Genomic DNA, 21,009 nt, shown 5'->3' on the forward strand with positions numbered 1-21,009 from the left:
TTCCTCATTGCGTGAACATTAATGCCTTGCTCACTAAAGAGAAATAAGAGACCTATAAATGTAGAACTTCACATTCAGGAGCCTAATGGTCAAGCCACTCTATAGAAGTCCCATTGATTACTCTAAAACTGACAATTCTCTTTAGGATTGTAATTTAAATCAAAGTAAATATAATTTAACTTCAGACTGAAAACTATGCTAATTATGTATATTTGCATTTCCAGGCCCTAGGACAAACAAAGTATTAACTCATAAGGAAATAAAAATATGTGATAATATACAACAAAATAAAATTAAACGGCACATGCACAGACGAAAACACATTTTGTTATGACAGAGAATATATAGTATTCTCCAAAGAATCAATTTCAAGTTATAACTTTGAAGCTATGGAATCTTACTGAGTAAAGTATTTAATCAATGAATGGTCAAATTCTTAGGAGGGCAAATTCTCCCCCAGAAACCAGCTTCTTTGCTCATATGGTGAGCGCAAATACAGCAGATGCACACAATTTGAATAGCTTTAGCAGAAGAGAACAAGTAGTCTCTTTGGACTATAGGCACCCAAAAACAAGTAATTTCAGGGGTGCGTTCCAACATACAAAGAATACTATATAGCAAAAAGCAGAAGTGCAAAAATATCATTAGCTGTTTTAGGTGTCCTATTCACATACTATATTGACAGATCTTGCATCAGAATGACCATTAAAGCAAACACACAAGCAGGGTTCACATATCACTTGAATAAGCTACAGTGATAAAGTTCATATATCTTGCTAAATCATAAACTATGATTTACAAAAAACAGTGACTGAGTTCATATAATGTGCTATAACAAAACCCAACAAACCATTTTATGGGTTAGCGTAACGTGGGAACTAAGTCAGTGGCACTGTAAGCAGTTTGGAAAAGACATAGCACATATTTAGGAAAAGAGGCATGCCAGTCTCTTACATTCACCAACCAGACATAGGCATTCATAACAAGCCATGACATCAAAATAAGTGCACCATCATGCAAATGATACAATTGGGTACTTACATCCTGATTCACAAAAATATACACATTCTATTATTTGTATGATGGCACATACAAATAATAGAATGACACAAAAGTTGTCATTTTCCCCTCATTGACCTCTCCACAGGCACCCATACAGCTGGAAAGCATGATTTCTCAGACAGCAGCAATGGATAGGAGAAACAACATATCCTACTAAATCAAAGTTTGTGATGCACAATGCATACCTTTCAAAATTAGAGGTTAATGACTGGAAGTTGTCAAGCTAAATCCACCTGTATTGGGGTTAACAAGAATATACTGTGCATGGCATCAGCAGCCAGAGGATTTGTCATCAGGTCACTATGAGGGTTGGGAGAAAGGGCTTTGTCCCTTGGATCATATAGTCTTGGGTAGTCAGCTTTAACTGGCATGGCTCTCCTGGCCTCAAAAAGAGATTTTTTTTTCCAGCCAGCTATCAGATTCTTCTAACTAGAATTACCAGTTGGGATATTCTATAAGCGGTTTATGCTCTATCATTTCCTCTAGGCTTTCCAAATAGAATAGTTCACAACGTAACATTTCATATATGCCAAAAGTTTCATTGAGTTATAATTAGGCTTGGGACTAGCTATACCAATCTTGTAGACTGAAGTAGTATCCATTAGATGTTTAATGCTAATTTCTATTTGTGCTGTCACTGGATTATTCTTATTGTATAGAATGTAGGATGCTATAATAATTTTACAACTTAAGGGAAAATTAGTTCCTCTGTGTACATTATAGCTTCAGACAAAAGGTCCTGTTTTGTATCTATGAAATATTGTCTTTGTTTTTCAAATTTGAATTAATGCAGAATAATTTATTCCTAGATTCAGAATTCCCATAAAAAGAAATTTGAACAAATGTCCATTGATTCAGTCCTCTTTAATGTACTATTATCATTCATTCTTTGCATTTACAGCCTTTTGTTAAAAATTATCTCTTCTTGGCATTGTAATTTATTCATATATCATTTTAGTTAAAGTTCACCACTCCTGTTCTGCCTTAATCAAGTACTTTACACTTATTCATTCTTATATGGACACTGGCTACCTGTCTATTTTTAGGTTTAAATTGTTAGGAATAAATAAACCAGGAATCTTTAAATGTGTATAGTTGTTATCCTCTGTTGTGAGATGCGAGAGAGAAAGCCAATGACTTGCAATTAGCATTTAGTCACAGTAATGTTGGGAATGCAGCTGTTTGACGCATGTTTTATTAGGAAATGTAGTATGTATTAGGCTAATTGTTGAATCAATTCCCCTGAGAAAAACAACTGAAAAGGATCCAGAAGCATTACTTAATCATTGCACATAACCAGTCTTGCATTTATTTGAGCAACCTTGGAATGAGGTCATTTAGACTGGAAAGTAGAAGAAGACATCATCTTCTCTGCCATGGCCCAAACATCATACCTTGCTGGTAGCCCACTGGTTCCTTCTGACTCCAATTATTGCTAAGTGCTTCTGCTCAGGTTTACATCTCTGATGTGGCCACCAGATGATTTTGTTTCTATGGCTTTGTAACATTTTTCTGTTTCTCCACTCTTTCTGCTAGTAAATCAGTTCTTCCTGATTGCCAGTTATTTCACTTATCTGCCTGTATTTCTTCATGACATATAGGTTTGAGCCCTGGTATTTGATCGAATGTGCATGTTCTGTGTTAGTGATCTCTGGTATTGCTTTTTTCCCATTCAGATCTTCCTAAGTTGAATCTCCCATCACTCCACCACAATTTGAACTCCAATCGTGATGGGACTTGTACTTTGATTTTTCCATATGCTTCGGAACTGACAACATGCTCCCTTACATACAAAAGGAAAATAAATTCTGCACAAATAGGTAATTCACCACAAGTTTTCATGAATTTTATGCATTATGCGTAATGTTAATAAGAAGAATGTGGATAATATGTGTGAATATGTGGAACATTATCAAAAATCCCAATCCTGAACTTAGTACTTGAAAGGGCCATTGATTTCAATGGGTGAAATGTCCACTTGGCAAGTTGAGAGCTGAAATATTTATATGAACCCAACAGCAAAAACAGTGAATGACCAGTTCTAAACAAAAGTTTAAATGTCTGTTGACTAAAGGCAGAGACATCTGTTTTCATCAACTCTGTTATTTGCAACTATTGGAATGACTTCAGTCAAAAGTTCATCAAAATGGAAGCAGGCAGCAGAACTGTGGGCATGCTGCTAGAAATTTGTAATTCTAATTCTTATGTACTAAAATTCCACTAGAATTTGAAATCAGTAGATAAATATTAAAAGAAGCAAACAATCAGGTTGCACAGCTTGAAAAGGCAATAAAATAATCTTATCCTGGCAAAATCCTTTCAGAATATATACTGAAATTGTTCAAAAGCCTTTCTTTGCTAAATATACAACTGGCTGGCTATACTAATTTTTGACAATATAATTAACAATATGAACAGGACATGCTAAATATACAGAGAAGAATGCAAAGTAAATTGTTGGATGCAAGCCAGTAATTATGTACCAAAACAGCCTTCTAAATAAGGTTCTGGAAGTTACTAACCTGCAAAAAAGAAGTTTATTAGCTTTTGGCGAGCTGGCAGAGGAGATTTAAGCAACTGTGAGTCCCTTCCAGCAGCTACTGCTCTTCTATGCATGGCAGAGGAGGAGATTTCTGATAGCCTGCTTGGTTTCTATGCTGGAAACAGAAGGATGATAGCACATTTCCATTCTCTTACCTACCTGCAGTTCTCTCACCTACATGCTATTTCCTGTTGCTTTATAACCAGGTGAATGCTTAAATTTAACGATATGCTGAGGTCTCCTTAAGTGTACCTGAAATTTCTTCAGACCAAAATCCACTATCTTCTGAAACCCTGACACTTACTCCATTTATTTTGTCACTTCCATGTTTTCTGCAACTAAAATTACATCCACATGCATTAAGCGAGTGAAACATAATGAATAAAAGTAGTTTATGATGATTTAATAAAATATGTGAGGTTAATTTATCCTGATAGCATGTAAGGTAGAGAATTTATAAACTACAACACATGCTAGCAAATCTCATCTCATCAAAAGAGGAATACTAGCTAAAAGCCTTCAAAGAAACACTGTAAATATGTTTAACTTTTTCAAACACATTGTCTTTTGTATTTAATTATATTACTTGATGAATTTATATGCTATCTGATAAAATCTATAAGCCTTAAAGATGATGCTTTTCACTGCAGTGATATCTGAGGTGGTATCTTTCTGGATTATTCTACATTTTAAAGTAACTGTAATTTCTAGCAGCCAATAAATCCGTCCTTTGTACATAAGCATATTTTATATAAATAGGGGAAAGTAGCACAATACATATGTGATTGGATAACAGCTTTTAGCAAGAGGAATAGTCATGTGAAAATGGCTGAAAGCAAGCAGAACCAGCCTGTGACATGTTGCTGTCCAAAAGGCTAAAATAAAGGATGCTAAAGATAAACTTCCAGGTAATATCCTGCAACAGAGTAGAAGAGGCTAGAACTCATTACAAATTACCTTAGGCTGCAAACTTTGAATTGCATATTTTGGCTACTTAAGTATATTCAAGCCAAATCAAGAAAGCAGAATAATGTTAAATACAGGGGTACATTTAGTGTCCCCCTGCCCTTATTAGGAATGAGACTAGCTCTTACACTGAAACAATTCTCATAAACAAGACACACATTTTAAGGGTAGCTGTGGCAGACTGCAACACACACACAGTACATGAAAGACTCCTATCATGCTGCAAGAAGACTTTTCCAGAAGACTTTTCCTCAGCATCTGATTTACCGCTATTTAGCCCAATCCAAAGAGCTATATATGGTGGGCTTGAAATGTGCAGCAAGGTTTTGAGACACTTCCATCTCAAAAATCCTCAGAGGGGCTTCTGCTGCAGACTAAGGAACTGTGGTCAGAAATGAGAAAGTGAAAAATTCTGCTGGAAACTGCAAGCCCGGCTGAGTTCTAGAGCAAGTTCTTTGGATCAGAGTCAAGGAGCTGGAGGCAGGAGAGGTTCTTCTGCATGTGTTCCCTGAGCTAATTCTATGCCAAACCTAAATGAAGAGATATACATAAAGTTGAATAATTTCTATTGCACATAGTGGGCAGCATGAATAGGAGAACAAACATTCTTATATTTTTAAAGATAAAATCTTGAAACAGCTGGATGTTCAGCTTAGATTTGTAAGATATAGATGCAATAACTAGGGTTCATCAGGGAGTGTAGAAAGTTCTCTAAAGAACACAGGATACTACCTTTTACCATATCCAACTATTAATTTATCTAGTCCATACTGTTTGAGTTAAACCAACTATCCAAAGTTCAAGGTAGAAGGTTTTTACATCATCTATTACTTCGTCCTTTTCTACCTAAATATCAGGAATACAATGTGGGAGCTTCAACATGCAAAGCGTATGCTCTGCCTTTTAACAAGTTGTTCCTCAGTATTTCTTTTGGTCAGCTTCCTTGCATCTTCACAATGCAAAGACTGGAATCACAATAGGCTATTTGAATTGCTCATATTCATGAAGTATGACATACCATATTTTTGCCTAATCTGAAATAATTTCATTGGTATTCCCATGAGATACCAGTGACTCTTAATGTCACAAATTCATTTTGGATTACAATAGCAGTAACTTAAAACCAACTTCATGGGATTAATCTACAGAAGTTCAAGATAAATACGAAATGTCAGCATAGCAAGGGATGAAAACTAACAAAATTTCAGTTTCTGGAAAGTGACTTGAAGTAGGTATGCAAATTGTGAGAAATTTCCATAGCAGGACATTTTGTTTAGTAGTTCTGACAACTGTAGTCTTGACATAGCTGGAGGGCATCAGACTGGTGAAGCCTATAGCAAAGGGACATTCACATGAGGCTTTCTTTGTTCCACTGAGAACAAATTATTGAGATACATCACCTAGGAAAACAAATCAACTGCAGTGCAGAATTTTTGGATATGTGTACCCTTTCATCTCTTATATAGACTACAAATAAAATGAATGAGGATTGTACAGGAAAGTACTGGGAACACATTCCAGGAATTAACATGCAAAGAATAAGGAAATGGTTGATACAGCTCAGTAAACAGAAAAGGATTAGATAGCACAGCAACAATTATAATAGATAAGAGTACAAGCCATTAATTCATTTCAATAGCACCTGCATCTTCTGTTTTGTTGCAGCTATTAATATATTGGCCCTGGAGCTACCTCAGAATCATTCTAAGGCAACCAGGTGAGGAGTGGATTAAAAAATATTTCATCAAACCATACTACAAAAATAAAATTTCTTTTTAAAATTCTATTTTTTACAAAAACTCTAAAACATATACAGACATTTAATGCAAGATTTAAAATATTTGTGCTAAGACAGCCTGTGACTTATTCATCAAAGTGGGCTTTCAAATACAGCAAATGTGAAAGGCAAAGCAGAGCACAGCAGTCAGTGTTAATGAGTATGGGTTCCTAACATTTTCTTATATAGAAAAGTAAAATCTACTGAATTATATGAAATGTCAGATTGGAAGCAAACTTGAAGCAAATGTGAGGGTTATGTGGTCTGATGCCTGAGATTATTATAATCATGACACACAGGCTTGAATGACAGCTATGAGCACCTGGTTTCTCACACCATAATCCTATGCATGTTTACCCAGAAGGAAGTTTCAATAAATTAGATCCATACTTACACAACCAAACAGTATTTCCATTATAATAATTATAACTTTACTCATACTGTATTGTCCCACAGATTTCAATGGGCCAACTCTGAATATATCTGTAGTTGGATCCAGCACATTTTGTGCAAAGTAGCTTACTCTCAAGAGAAAAATGCACAGAATTGCAGAGTGTTCCTTTACATGGCTCTGCAAAAGAAAGCCGCACTGGATTCAATGGGGGTTTTGCCCCAAATAAGTGGGAATAAGTTTATAACTTCAAAAGGTACAATTCTATACAGAGTTATGCCTCACTAAATCCAACAGGACTAATTTCTGAGATATTTTTGGGTTGCAGTTTTAGTTTATGTATACATATTTGTACGTGTGGGTATGGATATAGGTTTATATGTATATATACATATATACACATGCACACACGCACACACAAATACATATGAATACTTGACTTTTTAAAATTTCGTCCTTGAATCTGAAAATGATAAATCTGAAATGCCTAATTTCCAAAGGCACAGAAGTATATTACCAGAAAAGATAAAGAGGAAATGCTGTGCAGTGACTGACATAAATTCAGCAGATGAGAGAAATGATCCCTACAAAATAATTTCTTTAAAACCACCTGTTCCCTTTATCACACGTGCATTATTAATACCTGGAGATTAAGTCACAGACACAAGTTATTATGAAAATAAAATGTTATCATCTTCCATCTCTTATTAGAGAAGGATCCTGTGGGTTACAATAGCCAGATGTATTTTTACGTTTTTCTTTTAACTTCAGGGTATAGAGATGCAGCATCTCAATGTCATTCTTTTAAATATTACTTTAAAAATAATATTTCTGAATTCATGATCAAGCAAAAAAACAGGAAAAAAAAAAAAACTACCACCATAACTCCCAGAGGAGGACCAAGTCAAACTTCAGCACCCAGGAACAGAAGTCAAGTCATGTTTTGGTAGAGAGACTAGATTCCTCTAATCCATGGTGGCATCGTTCAATGCTAGAAGAAAATGGCAGCAAAACTGATCAGCAGCTTCTCTCTACCTGGAGAATTCCAGATAGACTAACAAATGTCAAGCTACAGTGGGACCCATTGAAAGTTTCGCATCTTGCATTGTTTTGACAGGTCTAACTAGGTTCTTTTTCTTGGAGAGGCAGAGCATCATTTTGAAGAACTACACAATTATGTGAAGTCTCCAAGGAAGTCTTCAGACATACAGTGATGCTTTTTACCTTAGACAGTGATCTTATCAAACTAGTTTGTTCATCCTTAGGTTAGCCTGATATAGCCTTACAATGAATTCATCTCTGTGGAGTTTTGACTGGAAGACACATCAGAATCTGTATTCTCTCTGTATTTCTCCAAATCATGAAAATAAGGATGAGATAAGGCATCATAAGCTGATATTCTCTTCATGGGACTGAATGTCAGACATTTCTGTATATGGTAGAGAACAGACAATTAGTAGCAGGCAACACTCTGATGGATCCAGCAACACACTTCTTCTGCTGTGAGCCAAAGACTTAACAAGAAAAGGCAAAGATTTATTAGGTAATGATCTTCTTTAAGTTGTAGTCAAAGCGTTTGTCTTGTGTATTTATCCTCATCAGCATTGCCTATAACAGAAGCAGCATGTAACTAGCCTTGACTGATTGAAAAAGAGCTATGCAGGATCAGGTGTGGTTAGTACCTGAAAGAGAGACCACCAGAAAATCACAGAACTTCAGATTAGATTGGAGAATTAAATAAACATAGTGGGAAAAGGCAATAGCAAACTGTTTCCATACTGTTGTCAGGAAAACTACATGGATGCATTCATGAAGTCCCTAGGTGTCAAATTCAACTTGAAGATGACTATACTTTATAATTAATATTATTGGCAATTATACTAAAAGTAAAACCCAAAACAATGCTACATTAGTTCTGAAATACTGTGTGTTGTTATACTACGAGAAAGAGATATATATTCTACAATGAAAATTCTGTGGGATACTTAATTTGCTCACTAGTTTCTTAGGTCATTACTATATACTGTACATACTGTATGGGCAATATACTATTGCATGCACTACAGTTATTACACCAGTTATTAAACTACAATAAATTCTGATTTCACAATTTCATAGTTTATGTTGATCAATATGATCTCATTTCTCACAACTAGAGCTGCAATTATTCTATCCCAGATTTTTTTGTTAATTTGTATAATCTGATCTATGAACAAGAAAAACTATTTTGCTGCCGGACTTGTTGAATGAATTACAGTGGTAAAATCACAGTGCCATTAATAAAGTATCTGAAAGACTGTTAAATTACTTTAAATGGAACATATCCTCTTTTTAAATATTTCTTAGGAAAACCAGACATCATAACAGTTTTCTTTTATTTACATTAACAGAAATCAATTTTAATAGCAGCCCAAGAAATGGCATCGGTGTGGCACACCAGGGGCCTGCTTAGGGCCAATCACAATGCAAATTATTTAGGAATGCAAAGATAGGACATTCAGTTATTGATAGGAATTTTTTTATATAACTAGGCATATTAACTCAAGAAATGCTCAGAAGATACTGTAATCTGATCTTTTCAATACCATATTTTATTGTATTTCACATTCTCCTTCTTCTCCAAACCCTAATACTATGGGCTGTTATTGACAGGGGAAGAAAAATTCTATTCAGAATCTTCTTTAAAGCATTTTGTGGCTGCTGAGTTTTTGGTTTATTTTGTGAAGTGAAGGTGAAGTTGTGGCTCTGGAAGTAAGGTTTTTACCTCCTCCCAAAATTTATATTTGAGGACATTTCTTGAGATCCCCCAAGCATTTTTTGTCCTTATTTGGAGCTGGAGAAGACTCTTCCACATTCCTTCTCAGCTCATCAACAGAGAATTATAGATATTGATGATTTTTTGCTCTGTGATAAGCTGCTTATTTCTAAAACTTTATTATGACAGATACTTACAAGTAGCAAATCTTTGCCCAATTCATCAATATCTGTTACAAGAAGTTCAATGGGCTGAGGGGATTGAGAAGCAAAAGCATTCCTCGGGAGGGCAACATCATTAGGCCAATCTTCTTCTTCAGGAAGCCCAATTACTCTGTACATGAAAGAAGGAACAGGCACTTATTCCAGGTAAAACATTAGTCCTTACTACGTTTCTTTCACTATCTGATGATAGTTCTCAATTGTGAATTTTCATTCACTTTTTAAGAGATTTCAATACAAAATTGTAAAAGCACCTTAAACTAAATGCTTTCTTTTAAAAAGTCGATTAAAATTAACAAATTTCAAATATCTATTGGCATAAAAATAATAAAAGCTCAATTAAAGAGCAAACAAAAGAAACTGTTTTTAGAGGATTCTTAAAAGTATCACAAATAGTGTCAGCATTACGCATTTTGTAAATCAGTTCTATAGGACTGGAGTTACCAATTACCAATGAGAGGGTCTTATCTTAAATGTCTGCTAAACTCTATTATTAAGGGTGGGTTAGTAAATTCTCCAAATATGATCTCATAGCTGAAGAGTAAAAACAGAAAACAAAGAGAAGGAAAGAGAAAAAAATACATTTAAAAATTTACAAAATACAAACAGAAAAGAAGTGTTAAGTATGTAAGAGACCATTTGATTATAAACAGCTTCTTAAAAGTATGGGAGAAATACAAAAGAGGAATAAGCCCAGCTTTATCCCATCTTGCCTCAGCATTATTTACCTTCATAAAGGTGAATATGTTAAAACAATTGATCAGTGAAGTGATAATAATTCATGCACAGTGCAAGATTTAATCTTTAATAAAACAAAGATGAAATCTTTTGAAACGCTTCTTGGAATGGTTAGAAATGGCTCCTGGGTTTCAGTATCTTCAAATAAGTGGTAGAGGAACTACAAAAACAAGGTGACATACTTAAGAGATTTAACTGACCTGTAAGAAATGCTTATAACACAAAATTCAGACATTTGTTTGGGCTTATATATGTGTGTTTGCTTTGGACTGCCATCTTGTGATCATTCTTGCAGTTATTTTTGTACCTATTTTGATTAATTTTCTGTATGATTTTATTGTTGTGAGCAGCCCAGAGATGGTTGGAACTGGGTGGCATCCAAACTGAATTAAATACATAAATAAATGTTACTGAAATATGATTCAGAAATGGAACAAGCCAAGATCGCACAATTACATGGATGCTGAATTTAAACAGGACTATTGATATTCATTCATTTATTTATTTAATTTGTATGCCGCCCATCTCCCCCAACGGGTAACTCTGAGCGGCTCACAATTAAAACCAAAAACCCATGAATAATTAAAAAATACCACACAGATAATATGCAAGAATGGAAATATTCATGGAAGATAAATATTAAGTTTGCTGTGAATATTATACTTAGAGAACACTAGTATAAGATGTTTTATCAGTGTTGACTGCCAAAATGGGCAATAAATATTCAAAACCCTTTTTGAAATGTAACTATCAGGTTGGGTTGTTCTTCCATATCTGGTGGCAATGTCACAAAAAATTTTTCAAAATTTTCCAGCAATTTTGGAAGGCAACCTATCTTAGGATGAAACATGTGTTATATACTGACTTTTCTGCCAGGTGTTTTTCTGTTAAGTATCTTCAAGCCTTATATTCCTACAAACTATACTGAGTTCGCTTTATATATGATATGATAACTGCTACAATGATACTCAGTACTTCTCATTGGAAATTACAAACAATCCTTTCCATAGAGTGCTAGCAGATTAAACTTTGGGAATATGCATCAATATAAAAAATAACTTCCTAACTTTAACTTAAATTGGAAACATTTATAAACTAATTTTGCTGTCACATCTCATGTTAGATTTCTTTCACCATAAAGTTTTACACCACTAGAGGTTGTCTGTCTGGCCGTAAAGTTAAGCATGAACTGTTTCCATTTAGTTAAAAATTCTTGTTAATTCTTATTACTTTGACTGTTTCTGCCAACCTCTGACATGATTCTGATATTAGTTTGTAAAGTGCTAAACCATCATAGGATTATTTTTATAATCCTTTCAGTCAGATCTGACTTGTGTAAAACGTAACCTTGGTTACTCCTGCTACTTTTATTTCTGGAGTCAGAGACTTAGCCATTCAAGTGGAATGTAACCTCATCCAAACAAGACAGTTAGATCAGTATCCTTCCTTACCCCAAATATTTATTTTTTCCCCAAGATTAAACTTGAGTCTGGGTTTCCAAATCCATCTCCAGATTGGAATACTGCATTCCAAAATGCACTAAATCCACTTTGTATCATCCCAGTAAAGCTAAGGCTAGAGTGTCTAAGGCTAGTGGCTAGAGTGGAAGTATTACTTCCAAATAGCTTATCCTAGTGGAACCCACAACACAAAGATGTAAACCAGGGGCAGCTATGTTCTCGTTGTCTCACATCCAAATTACCTGTACAGAAGATGCTTCCCTAGAAAGTTCAAGTTATTCTTTATGTTCCACTTTTTATTAAAAAAAATCAGTTTGAAGATTTGGGACAGGAATATCTATAGTCTTCATAACTACCCAGAAATCTTTGAACACTGGTTTAGTTACCACCACCAATATTAAACAATACTCAGTGTACACTGCACCTTAAAATATAAACAGGCAAGTGCTGGTTTCCAAATAACTTACAGACTAAAACTGGGAATGGTAAACTAATAGCGGAAAAGAGGAAAGTGAAATGGATGTGGCCATTCATATATAGTAATTAAAAGCTCACTTGAAGTTGCAATTGAGAATTCAAAGGACAACTCAAAGGCTTAATAAAAGGGCTCTGAAAAGATGAAAAGCAAACAAACATGGGATCTGATAGATGTAGAATGAGATATTTAGCTCTCATTTCATTTCCTCTTAAATACAACACACAGACTTTACAATGGAAATTAGTACAGTACAAGACAAAAGTTACATCAGATGATTTGGAATTAAAACCCTGTGCCACCAGGGGGCAGCACTCCTCAGGTTTTAATGAAATTGTTTTTTTTAGTTATGAGATGTATTGAAGACATTGTGAAGACACACCAGGTGGAAGATTTGTCCTTTGACAGGCAGAGTGCGGATCTTGACTACCAAAGAGCCGCATGAGACCTCATTGCCATTTGCCAGTGCTAAAGGCAGACTGCAGGATAAGCAGGAGATTTGTGGCACTGTTGTACAAGTACAGTAGCTGTAAAACTAACATCTCTCTGTACCACTCATGTAATACTTTTGCAATATATAAAGCTCTCTAGAAATAAATTAGCATTGCCTCCTACTTTCCTTATTATAACTAGCATTATTGTAAGAACTTTGTTTATTTCAATAAAATACATCTAAGTACGAATACCTGTACAGAATTTCACTCATAATATTTTAGATCTCAAGCTCAAACTACTATACAACACAGAAGAGATACTGCTTTTGGATTTACACAGTGCATTTATAATTTACATAAATTGAATATCTTTAGATCCAAATGTAGTGTAAAATAAACAGAGGATGTGGGGCACATAAGAAAAGTTCAGCTTCACTGCATTATGGTCTTGGAATACCTTGCTTCTATAAACCATCCAAGCAAAATTAAATAAATGAATATGAATATGAATGTATATATCTATATGGCACTCTCCAGTTGGGCTGAATTACAACTCCCATCACTCCCAGTCACTGGCATGAAGGAAGCTGCAATCTAAACACCTGGAAATGCTAACCTAGAGAAGAATATTTGGATATAAATAATGAAAATGGGAGATAGACTTTATATTATATCAACTGCAAAAAAAAAGGAGAGGCATTCCTTTCTGCCTTATACACTGCCTATACAGTTTCATGTACTATAGCAATCCCTTGATTAACACATTCTAATATGTAGAAGTTGTGATGCAGTCCATCTCAACATACATGTAGCATTTCATTAAAAAAAATAGTGTTGGGGACTGTGGAAACATTTTGAAAGTAAGAGGATCACTACAAACTGTAGAAATCTAGAAACATTGCAGTTTTTTCCTGCAAGAAGTCTGTGTAATAAGAAATACCTTTTCACTGCTCGAACTGACATTCGCTCTTCCTGATTAATGGGTAAATTCTTTTCCATGCAGGTTGTTGCACCCGCTAGAAACACATAAAAAAGGCTGTTTTCCAGCTGCCTTTCTTACCTTGGACATTTTCTGACCAGAAATCCCATAATGTGTCATATTATTAACAAAAAAACAAAACAAGCAAAGAAACAAGGCCGCCATGCTTCTTATATTATAAGAATAGAATGAATGCATTAAAGCTAGATATAAATGAACTACAGGATAATTGCCAGATTCTGAAAAACCAAACCACCGAGAGCTGACTTTTTCTAAGTCGTGCAGGAAAAACTATTCAGCGGCATGACAAATTAACCATGCTGATGAGTCACATACAATGGGGTAAAGTACAGGAAATGGAAGCCAAAACCGACAATTGAAAACTTGTAGTTCAAAATAAAAATATCTAGGAAATAGATAGATTGATAAGGCAGACTAAATGCACTGTTTCCTTTTTGTTGCTTTTTTAAAAATTAGCAGAAGTCTTTCCAAATGGATCAATCTGGTCTCGACTCAGAAAGAATGATGCCCACACAGATACACGCAGACACCTTTTATCTCGTACTCTAATTTACTTCAATTTAATTATGAATATGTCAAATGAAACTAAAATAAATATACTGTTTAATTGGCAAACATTGAGGATTTAACATATTCAAATGTTGAATAGCAATTTCTTTCCTTCACTCCCTTTCTCTTTATGCCATCCTCTCAAACCCAGATGCCTCCTTGCTCTGATCCTATAAGGAAATCGATATGTAGAAGCAAACATCTGCATGGTATCATTGACCTGACCAGAAACCAGAGGCATAAACAGAATATATATTTGAATATAGTACCATATACACAGCATTGCTTCATATTTATATACAGATGAAAATCTGAATACAGTATAGAATTTATTTGTATTTGGGGTTCTTGATACAACAAATGACCAATTTGTAACAGGATGCTTAGCTTCACCAGGCTAGGTAAGACAGCAGCCACCAATTCAGTCCTTGAATACAAGAGGATTCAAGGATTCAATACAATTCAATTAAATACAGGAGTGTTGTTAGATTTCATCTTAATGGTGTTGGCTTTGGAAATATTGCCAGCTCAACTCTAGTTGCTAAGTTCCCATAAGAAATGTCCAGTTCCCACAGACAGACTGCAGGATTAACTGTCCAGTCTTCACCAGATCTTTGATAAGAAAACAGCTAAGAGCCATAAAAGGGTGGTACCCTAGCTCTCTTCCCCCTATAGTTCCCAAAGCCCTCAGGAAAGATGGAATTAACAGAAAACTGGGAGGAGGGGAAACAGTTGATTTTCTCTTTAGCCCAGATGGAACAGATAAGTATCAAAAACTACGCATCGTAACTAGATGATTGATGAATTGATGATTTTAGAACTGAGAGAAGCATAAGCAATACGATTATCCACAGAAGTTTTTGAAATTATGAAGGGCCATAGGAATAATCATAACTTTTAACATTTGTAGGACTCAACACTTCAGCAATGCTGGCAGAGAATATACCTTAAAAATTAAAACTTACTAAAAAGTAAAACAAAGCTTTTTAGAGTTTGGTGATCCTCATATAGTCAGACTTGATACAAAGTAATCAAACTGCTGAAGAAGGGTTGGGAGGAAGGTCTAGATTTTCCCCACTACAGAACACATTGGTTTGAATCCAGGCTAAGTTAATTGTATGTAGTTCCCACTGAAATCATTGGCATTTAGTTCTGCCTAACCCTGTTTCACTGATATCAGTGGGACTTAAATGCATCTTAGCCCATATCCAATCATCTTGGAATACCAACACTGAAAGTCACCTTAGAAGCAAGTATCTGGACTTTTGTGTAACAAAATGAGTGAATACTGTACACTTATTAAACAAAAAATCAATTATCTGGGAAATGACCTTGACAGAAAATGCAGGAAGCTAGTACTTACTCAAAGATTTTTCCTAGCTGATCAACATCAGAGTTTCCACGAAAAAGCGCCCTAAAAAGAAAAGCACACACATTTTAAATAAAACATTTTCCGTAATTAAAATATATTTTAAAAACATTATCCATCTTGCTTTCTTCCATGTTTTCCAATAATAGCTACTTTAGCTTCTTCAGTTTCCAAAGCACATATTTTGAACTTCATCCAATACATCCTGCTTCCAGGGTTCAGTACTGAACTTTTAGACAGTTGCTTTTCAGTCAATTTCTACCACCTGGTGACAGAAAAAATCAATATGCTCACTGAAGCAGGGAAAAATAAACCTTGCTTGTTATAACCCTTTTAAAGTTAATTCCATTTTTTTTATAGAAAACCTTTTATAGTTAGAAAAGGTCATCTATATGGATCTCTGTGACAATACAAGTATTTTGGGCTAGTATGTGCAGAAGTTGAGCAACTGAAATTAGCAGAATTTTACATATGTCCTTTTGTTTTTCTTTATTTGATGGATGTTTGTTACTGAAACAACAGGAACAAAACTCCTGGTTTATTTGAGGAAACTCTCTATGTTTTGCAGTAAGAAAGCCCTTGCATTAAAATGGCAATTTTGCAAGACTCATACTAGTTCTTTAAGAATTATTAATCCTGAGCCAGGCATGAATAACAAAGCATTTTCAACAGATTAACTCATTGGAAACCACCTCACAGCATGACAAAATCTGACAAATATGTTACATAGGAAAGGGAAACTAATGTTTAGCAAAAAAAAAAAAAAAAAATTCTAATCCAAATAACTCTACAGAGCCACGTGAGAAACTCTAGAACTGCCAATACAGCAGCCTCAAATTCTGGTGTAAAAGCCAGATACGAAAACCAAAAGAAAACCTCCAAAGTCAAGTATCTGAATCCTGTCATTGTTAGTACAGTATAGCCAGCTAAGATGGTAGCTATTTGTCATGAGATTCTCTTCTCCAAAACTCTGTACTGGAGGGGGGTTTGGGGAAAAATAAAACATCACCAGTTTACTTAGATATCTTGATTAAATGTCAGCTTGAGATATATAGCTCTGGAACTTTTTTTATTTCCTCCAAGGAAATGCCAGAACCTATATTACTGCAGTTTGGGGTATACAAAACAACTCAGAACCCAAAGGCTAAGAAAATACTTCTCTATGAAAATTTATGATTCAAGAAGTTTATAAAAATAACATTTTTACTGAGAAATAACTGTTTTCATTTGCCGTGGTATGTATTAAAAAGCATGTTGCTAAGCAGCAAGGTCAAACAAGCAGGTTTCTGTAAGGTTCGGTATTCTCTATTCCCCCTTCCCTGGTTTAAAAAAAGTGGGGGAGGGAGGGAGGAAAAAAGGAAGGAAGTGCTCATGTTAAGAAAAGACATAAAATCATTCATGAGATGATGGAAGTCATGAGGGATGCGGCAGCCATGCTGATGCTCAGGTTATCACCTTTCAAAATTAAAATATGATAAGGCAGGTATAGTGTAACTCTGCACAGCCTTGGAAAGAGTAGCTATTTGATCCCTTTAAACAGGGGATGCCATTAGGAACTGAACTTGGGACATTCTGCTCTATTGAACTGCCAAGCTCCAGGAAAAAAAATTAAGCATAAAGATTAAAATAAAAACAAGAGAAAAAAAAACTAAACTAAAAATAGCTTGAGCTTGAAATCTGGTCTAAACTTAATCCCTCTTTTTTTTTAATGGAATGATGCAAACATCTGTCTGTTGTTATTTCTGTTTTCCATATTCATAATTAGGGATTGATATTGACTAACATTAGGATTGCTCTGCCCAATTTTTATTATAAATGCCCAATAGCAAAGATGTGCTAGCTAAGGTGAACAAAAAAATAATACTGTCTCAGCAATTAAATTCAATGTGAATGGTGAGGAAATAGAATTTCTCTATAAATACTATCCTATTTAGATCTCCCATGAAGCTAATTAATGAGAGCATGGCAGAATAAGATTCTGAAAATCACCTCAGATGTCTTCCTAGTGATCCACTCACTGATTTTATTCACTGCTTTGTGAATAAAATACTAAAATTACAAATTACAAAACTACTAAATGAATATGTGTGCATTTATATGGTTTTGTGTGTATACACACACACACACACTTTATTGTTGTCACATGTAACATAAAGACATAAAATAGCATATAAGATTAAGAAAATATTTTATATTTATAAAATCCTAAAATTAGGACGTTTTCCTGTGTAAATCAATGGCATCTGAAAAAAATTATGGAACTCTTCTGAAGATGTTAAGGTTCTGGTCCGACAGTAAAAAGCAAATAAAATCATCCACAGAACAGTTGGAACTTCTATTAGCAAGTACAGTAGAGTTATAAGGGTAGGATGCATACAGGTCGTCCTCACTTAACAACGGTAATTGGGACCAGAATTTCCATTGTTTAGCGATGCAGTTATAAAGTGCTATGTCATGTTACTGCATTACTTAGTGATGGCAGTCCCAGCAGTCCCCATTCCTGTCCTTCAGCAAAACTGCAGGTTAAGTGAGGACCTCTTCATGACTTCCTGCCAGCTTCCAACAAGCAAAGTCAATGGGAAAGCTGGCAGGAAGTTGCAAGTCCTGGGCAGCTCACAAGCAAGCCGGTGGGCTGGTGAGTGCTATGGAGTGTGGCGAGGGGCTGCAGCAGTGCAGCATGAGTGCGGTCGGGTGAGCATGGCTGCTGTGGAATGTGGGAGGGCACGCAGGTGGCTGCCATGGTGTGAGCATGGCCAGGGGTGGCTGCTGCAGAGTGCAGGAGGACATGCAGGTGGCTGCTGTGGAATGGTGTGAGCATGGCCAGGCAGGCAGATGTGCACTACAGAGTGCAGGTGGGGGGATACTGCGGGTGGACACTACAGAGTACCAGATCCCCAGGATCTCATAGCCCATAGCTGGGCTCCTTGGGACAAAAGGTGGCAGGAGCAGGAGTGACTTGCCACCTTCCCTGCCCGCTTCCCCATTGACTTTGCTTCTGGGAAGCCAGCAGGGAAGGTTGCAAATAGCGATCACGTGACTGCAGGACACTGCAACTGTTATAAGAGCTAGCTGGTTTACAAGTGTCTGGATTGCGATCACATGACCATGGGGGTGCTGGGACGGCTGGAACTTCAAGGACCGGTTGTAACCACCACTCATTCAGCACCATTGTAACTTTGAACGGTTACTGAACAAGTGATTATTAACCAAGGACTACCTATACAGTGGTACCTCGGCATACGAATGCCTCTACTAACGAACTTTTCGGGTTACGACCAGCTCCGGCTGCAAAAATTTACCTCAATGTGCGAACTCCGCCACGGGGTACGGTCATTTTCCCGCCCTGACACGTGGTCCGTGGCCATTTTTCTGCCCCTGACACGTGGTCCACGGCCATTTTTCCGCCCGACACGTGGTCCGTGGCTGTTTTCCCGCCGCGCCACGCGGCGCCCAGCCATTTTCCCGCCACGCCGCGCAGCGCCTGGCCGTTTTCCCGCCCCTGACGTGTGGTCCACAGATGCCAGAACAGATTAACGGTAATTACATTGAACCTTATGGGAAAATTTGCTTTGGGGTGCGACCAAATTCGGAGGGCGGAACGGATTAACCGGATTTACACTGAACCCTATGGGGAAATTTGCGTCGGGTTACGACCAACTCGGGATACGCCCAGAGTCATGGAACGGATTAAGTTCGTATCCCGAAGTACCACTGTATTGCTGCAGAAAGGATACTGAAAGGGATGTGGGCTGGAATCTTAGGTTTCTCCATGTCACAGGGGCAAGTTTGCTCTGCCAAAGGAGTATTGTTATACCTTTCCTCCAATATCTCTGAGGGGAACACAGTAAAGTGGGCCAAAGAAAGAACGTGTTGGGCAGGTAATACTGAATAGGTAATCTGCTGGTGTGAAGAGTTTCCTGATTATTTCTGCCTGTATTGGTTTCCCAAGTCATCTGATCTATCTGGAGAGCTCTATCAAATACCCACTGCTGGATTTGCAGAACTAGCTGTTGATAACCCCCTAGTCAGGAGAATTTAACATGAGAAGCGATACTGGCATAGATAATTCTGAATTCTAGTTTTCCAGAAAGAAGAAAAATGATCTAGAAAGATAATTTTGGGATTGGTGGCTTGGGAATCACTGAAAAAGTGATGCATGAGCCAGCATTAGAATCAGCTTATCCAGACTCAAGATTCCAGAGGGATCATCCTAGTTTCTAAATGTAGTGCTGCACTACAAATGCAGTAAGATACTTGTAATAGCATTCTTAAATATCTGGACTGGCTAATATCTAGGGGCTTTAATTTTATACGCAATACTTGAGAGCCATGTATAACATCTGGAAGATGGATTTAGATTTTTAAGGCAGAGGATATGTTTTTACTTCCTTTAATGTGAAACAAGCTCAGGGTGGCCCTAGCACTATTGTTGGCCTTGTCAGAAATAAATTTAATTTGTTCGCATCAAATTCCAGAGGACTGGAATACCATGCCAAGATATTTGAAGTTAAAACCTTGTTTATCTACTACTGAAATTTGCAGCATCTAAGTTCCTAATCCCTAAAAAAACAATGCTTTTATTTTAGAATAGTTTATTGTTAGCCCTTCCTTGTTACAACAGTCTAATAGGGCCCACACACTTCTTTAAAGGCCAACCTGAGTCGAGGAAAGAATAGCTGTATCATCAGCATTAAAAAAACACAGCCAGTTATATATTATTAAGTGGAGGGCGGCATGGGGAATGTGATGGAATTTTGCTTTGGTTAAGGTGGTGCCAACTGAGTTCACATAAATACTGAGGGTCCAGAATACAATCCTGCTTCGTCGGTTAGGAAAAAACAGAAGTTCAGGTGAACAAAGTTGTTGCTAATTGTTTCAGTTTCTCTGTTTTTCTAACTTTGTTCATTCAATCCTGCTTCCAGATTTTTATTTAAAAAAATAATAAATCAGTGGGAAAATGGCTACATACTTTTGCATCTCTTTCTTGATTTATCCATCTCTATATACCATTTTGCCTAATGTATACATTTTTTTTTTTGGTTGCAAATAATGGTCCCTTAGCTTTTTTCTTGAGATGCCATTTTTACTTCCTATTGCATTTTTAGGGTAGCCACTAGTGGGCAGGGCAGAGACTGAGAAGAGTCTCCAAAGTGGTTTATAGGTGAATTAAAGCCAATACAAACATTCTCATTACACAAAAACAATAATGAAAACTAAATACCAAAAGAGATCAAAGGCTCTCCTAAAAAGGGCTATGCTTGGCCTGCTGC

At 36.3% G+C, this 21,009-nt stretch overlaps 1 protein-coding gene across 3 annotated transcripts in view; it reads right to left on the bottom strand.

The window, feature by feature from the left end:
- Positions 1–1,608: 1,608 nt before the first annotated feature.
- CDK6 (cyclin dependent kinase 6) overlaps positions 1,609–21,009 on the bottom strand; it is a 111,513-nt gene continuing 92,112 nt past the window's right edge. The window contains exons 6-8 of one of the 3 annotated variants that reach the window (XM_088150574.1): positions 15,734–15,784; positions 9,691–9,826; positions 1,609–5,100 (exon numbers count right to left, since the gene is read on the bottom strand). In XM_088150574.1, the coding sequence (XP_088006700.1) occupies positions 4,945–5,100; positions 9,691–9,826; positions 15,734–15,784 (343 nt within the window). In that variant the 3' untranslated portion in view covers positions 1,609–4,944. The other 2 variants (XM_088150575.1, XM_088150576.1) reach the window with 2 other exon arrangements.

This window comes from Python bivittatus, unplaced genomic scaffold (assembly GCF_059951505.1).
Source record: "Python bivittatus isolate LINGU-HERP-01145 unplaced genomic scaffold, Pbiv_v1 ctg000610_np1212, whole genome shotgun sequence".
NCBI classification, from domain to species: domain Eukaryota; kingdom Metazoa; phylum Chordata; class Lepidosauria; order Squamata; family Pythonidae; genus Python; species Python bivittatus.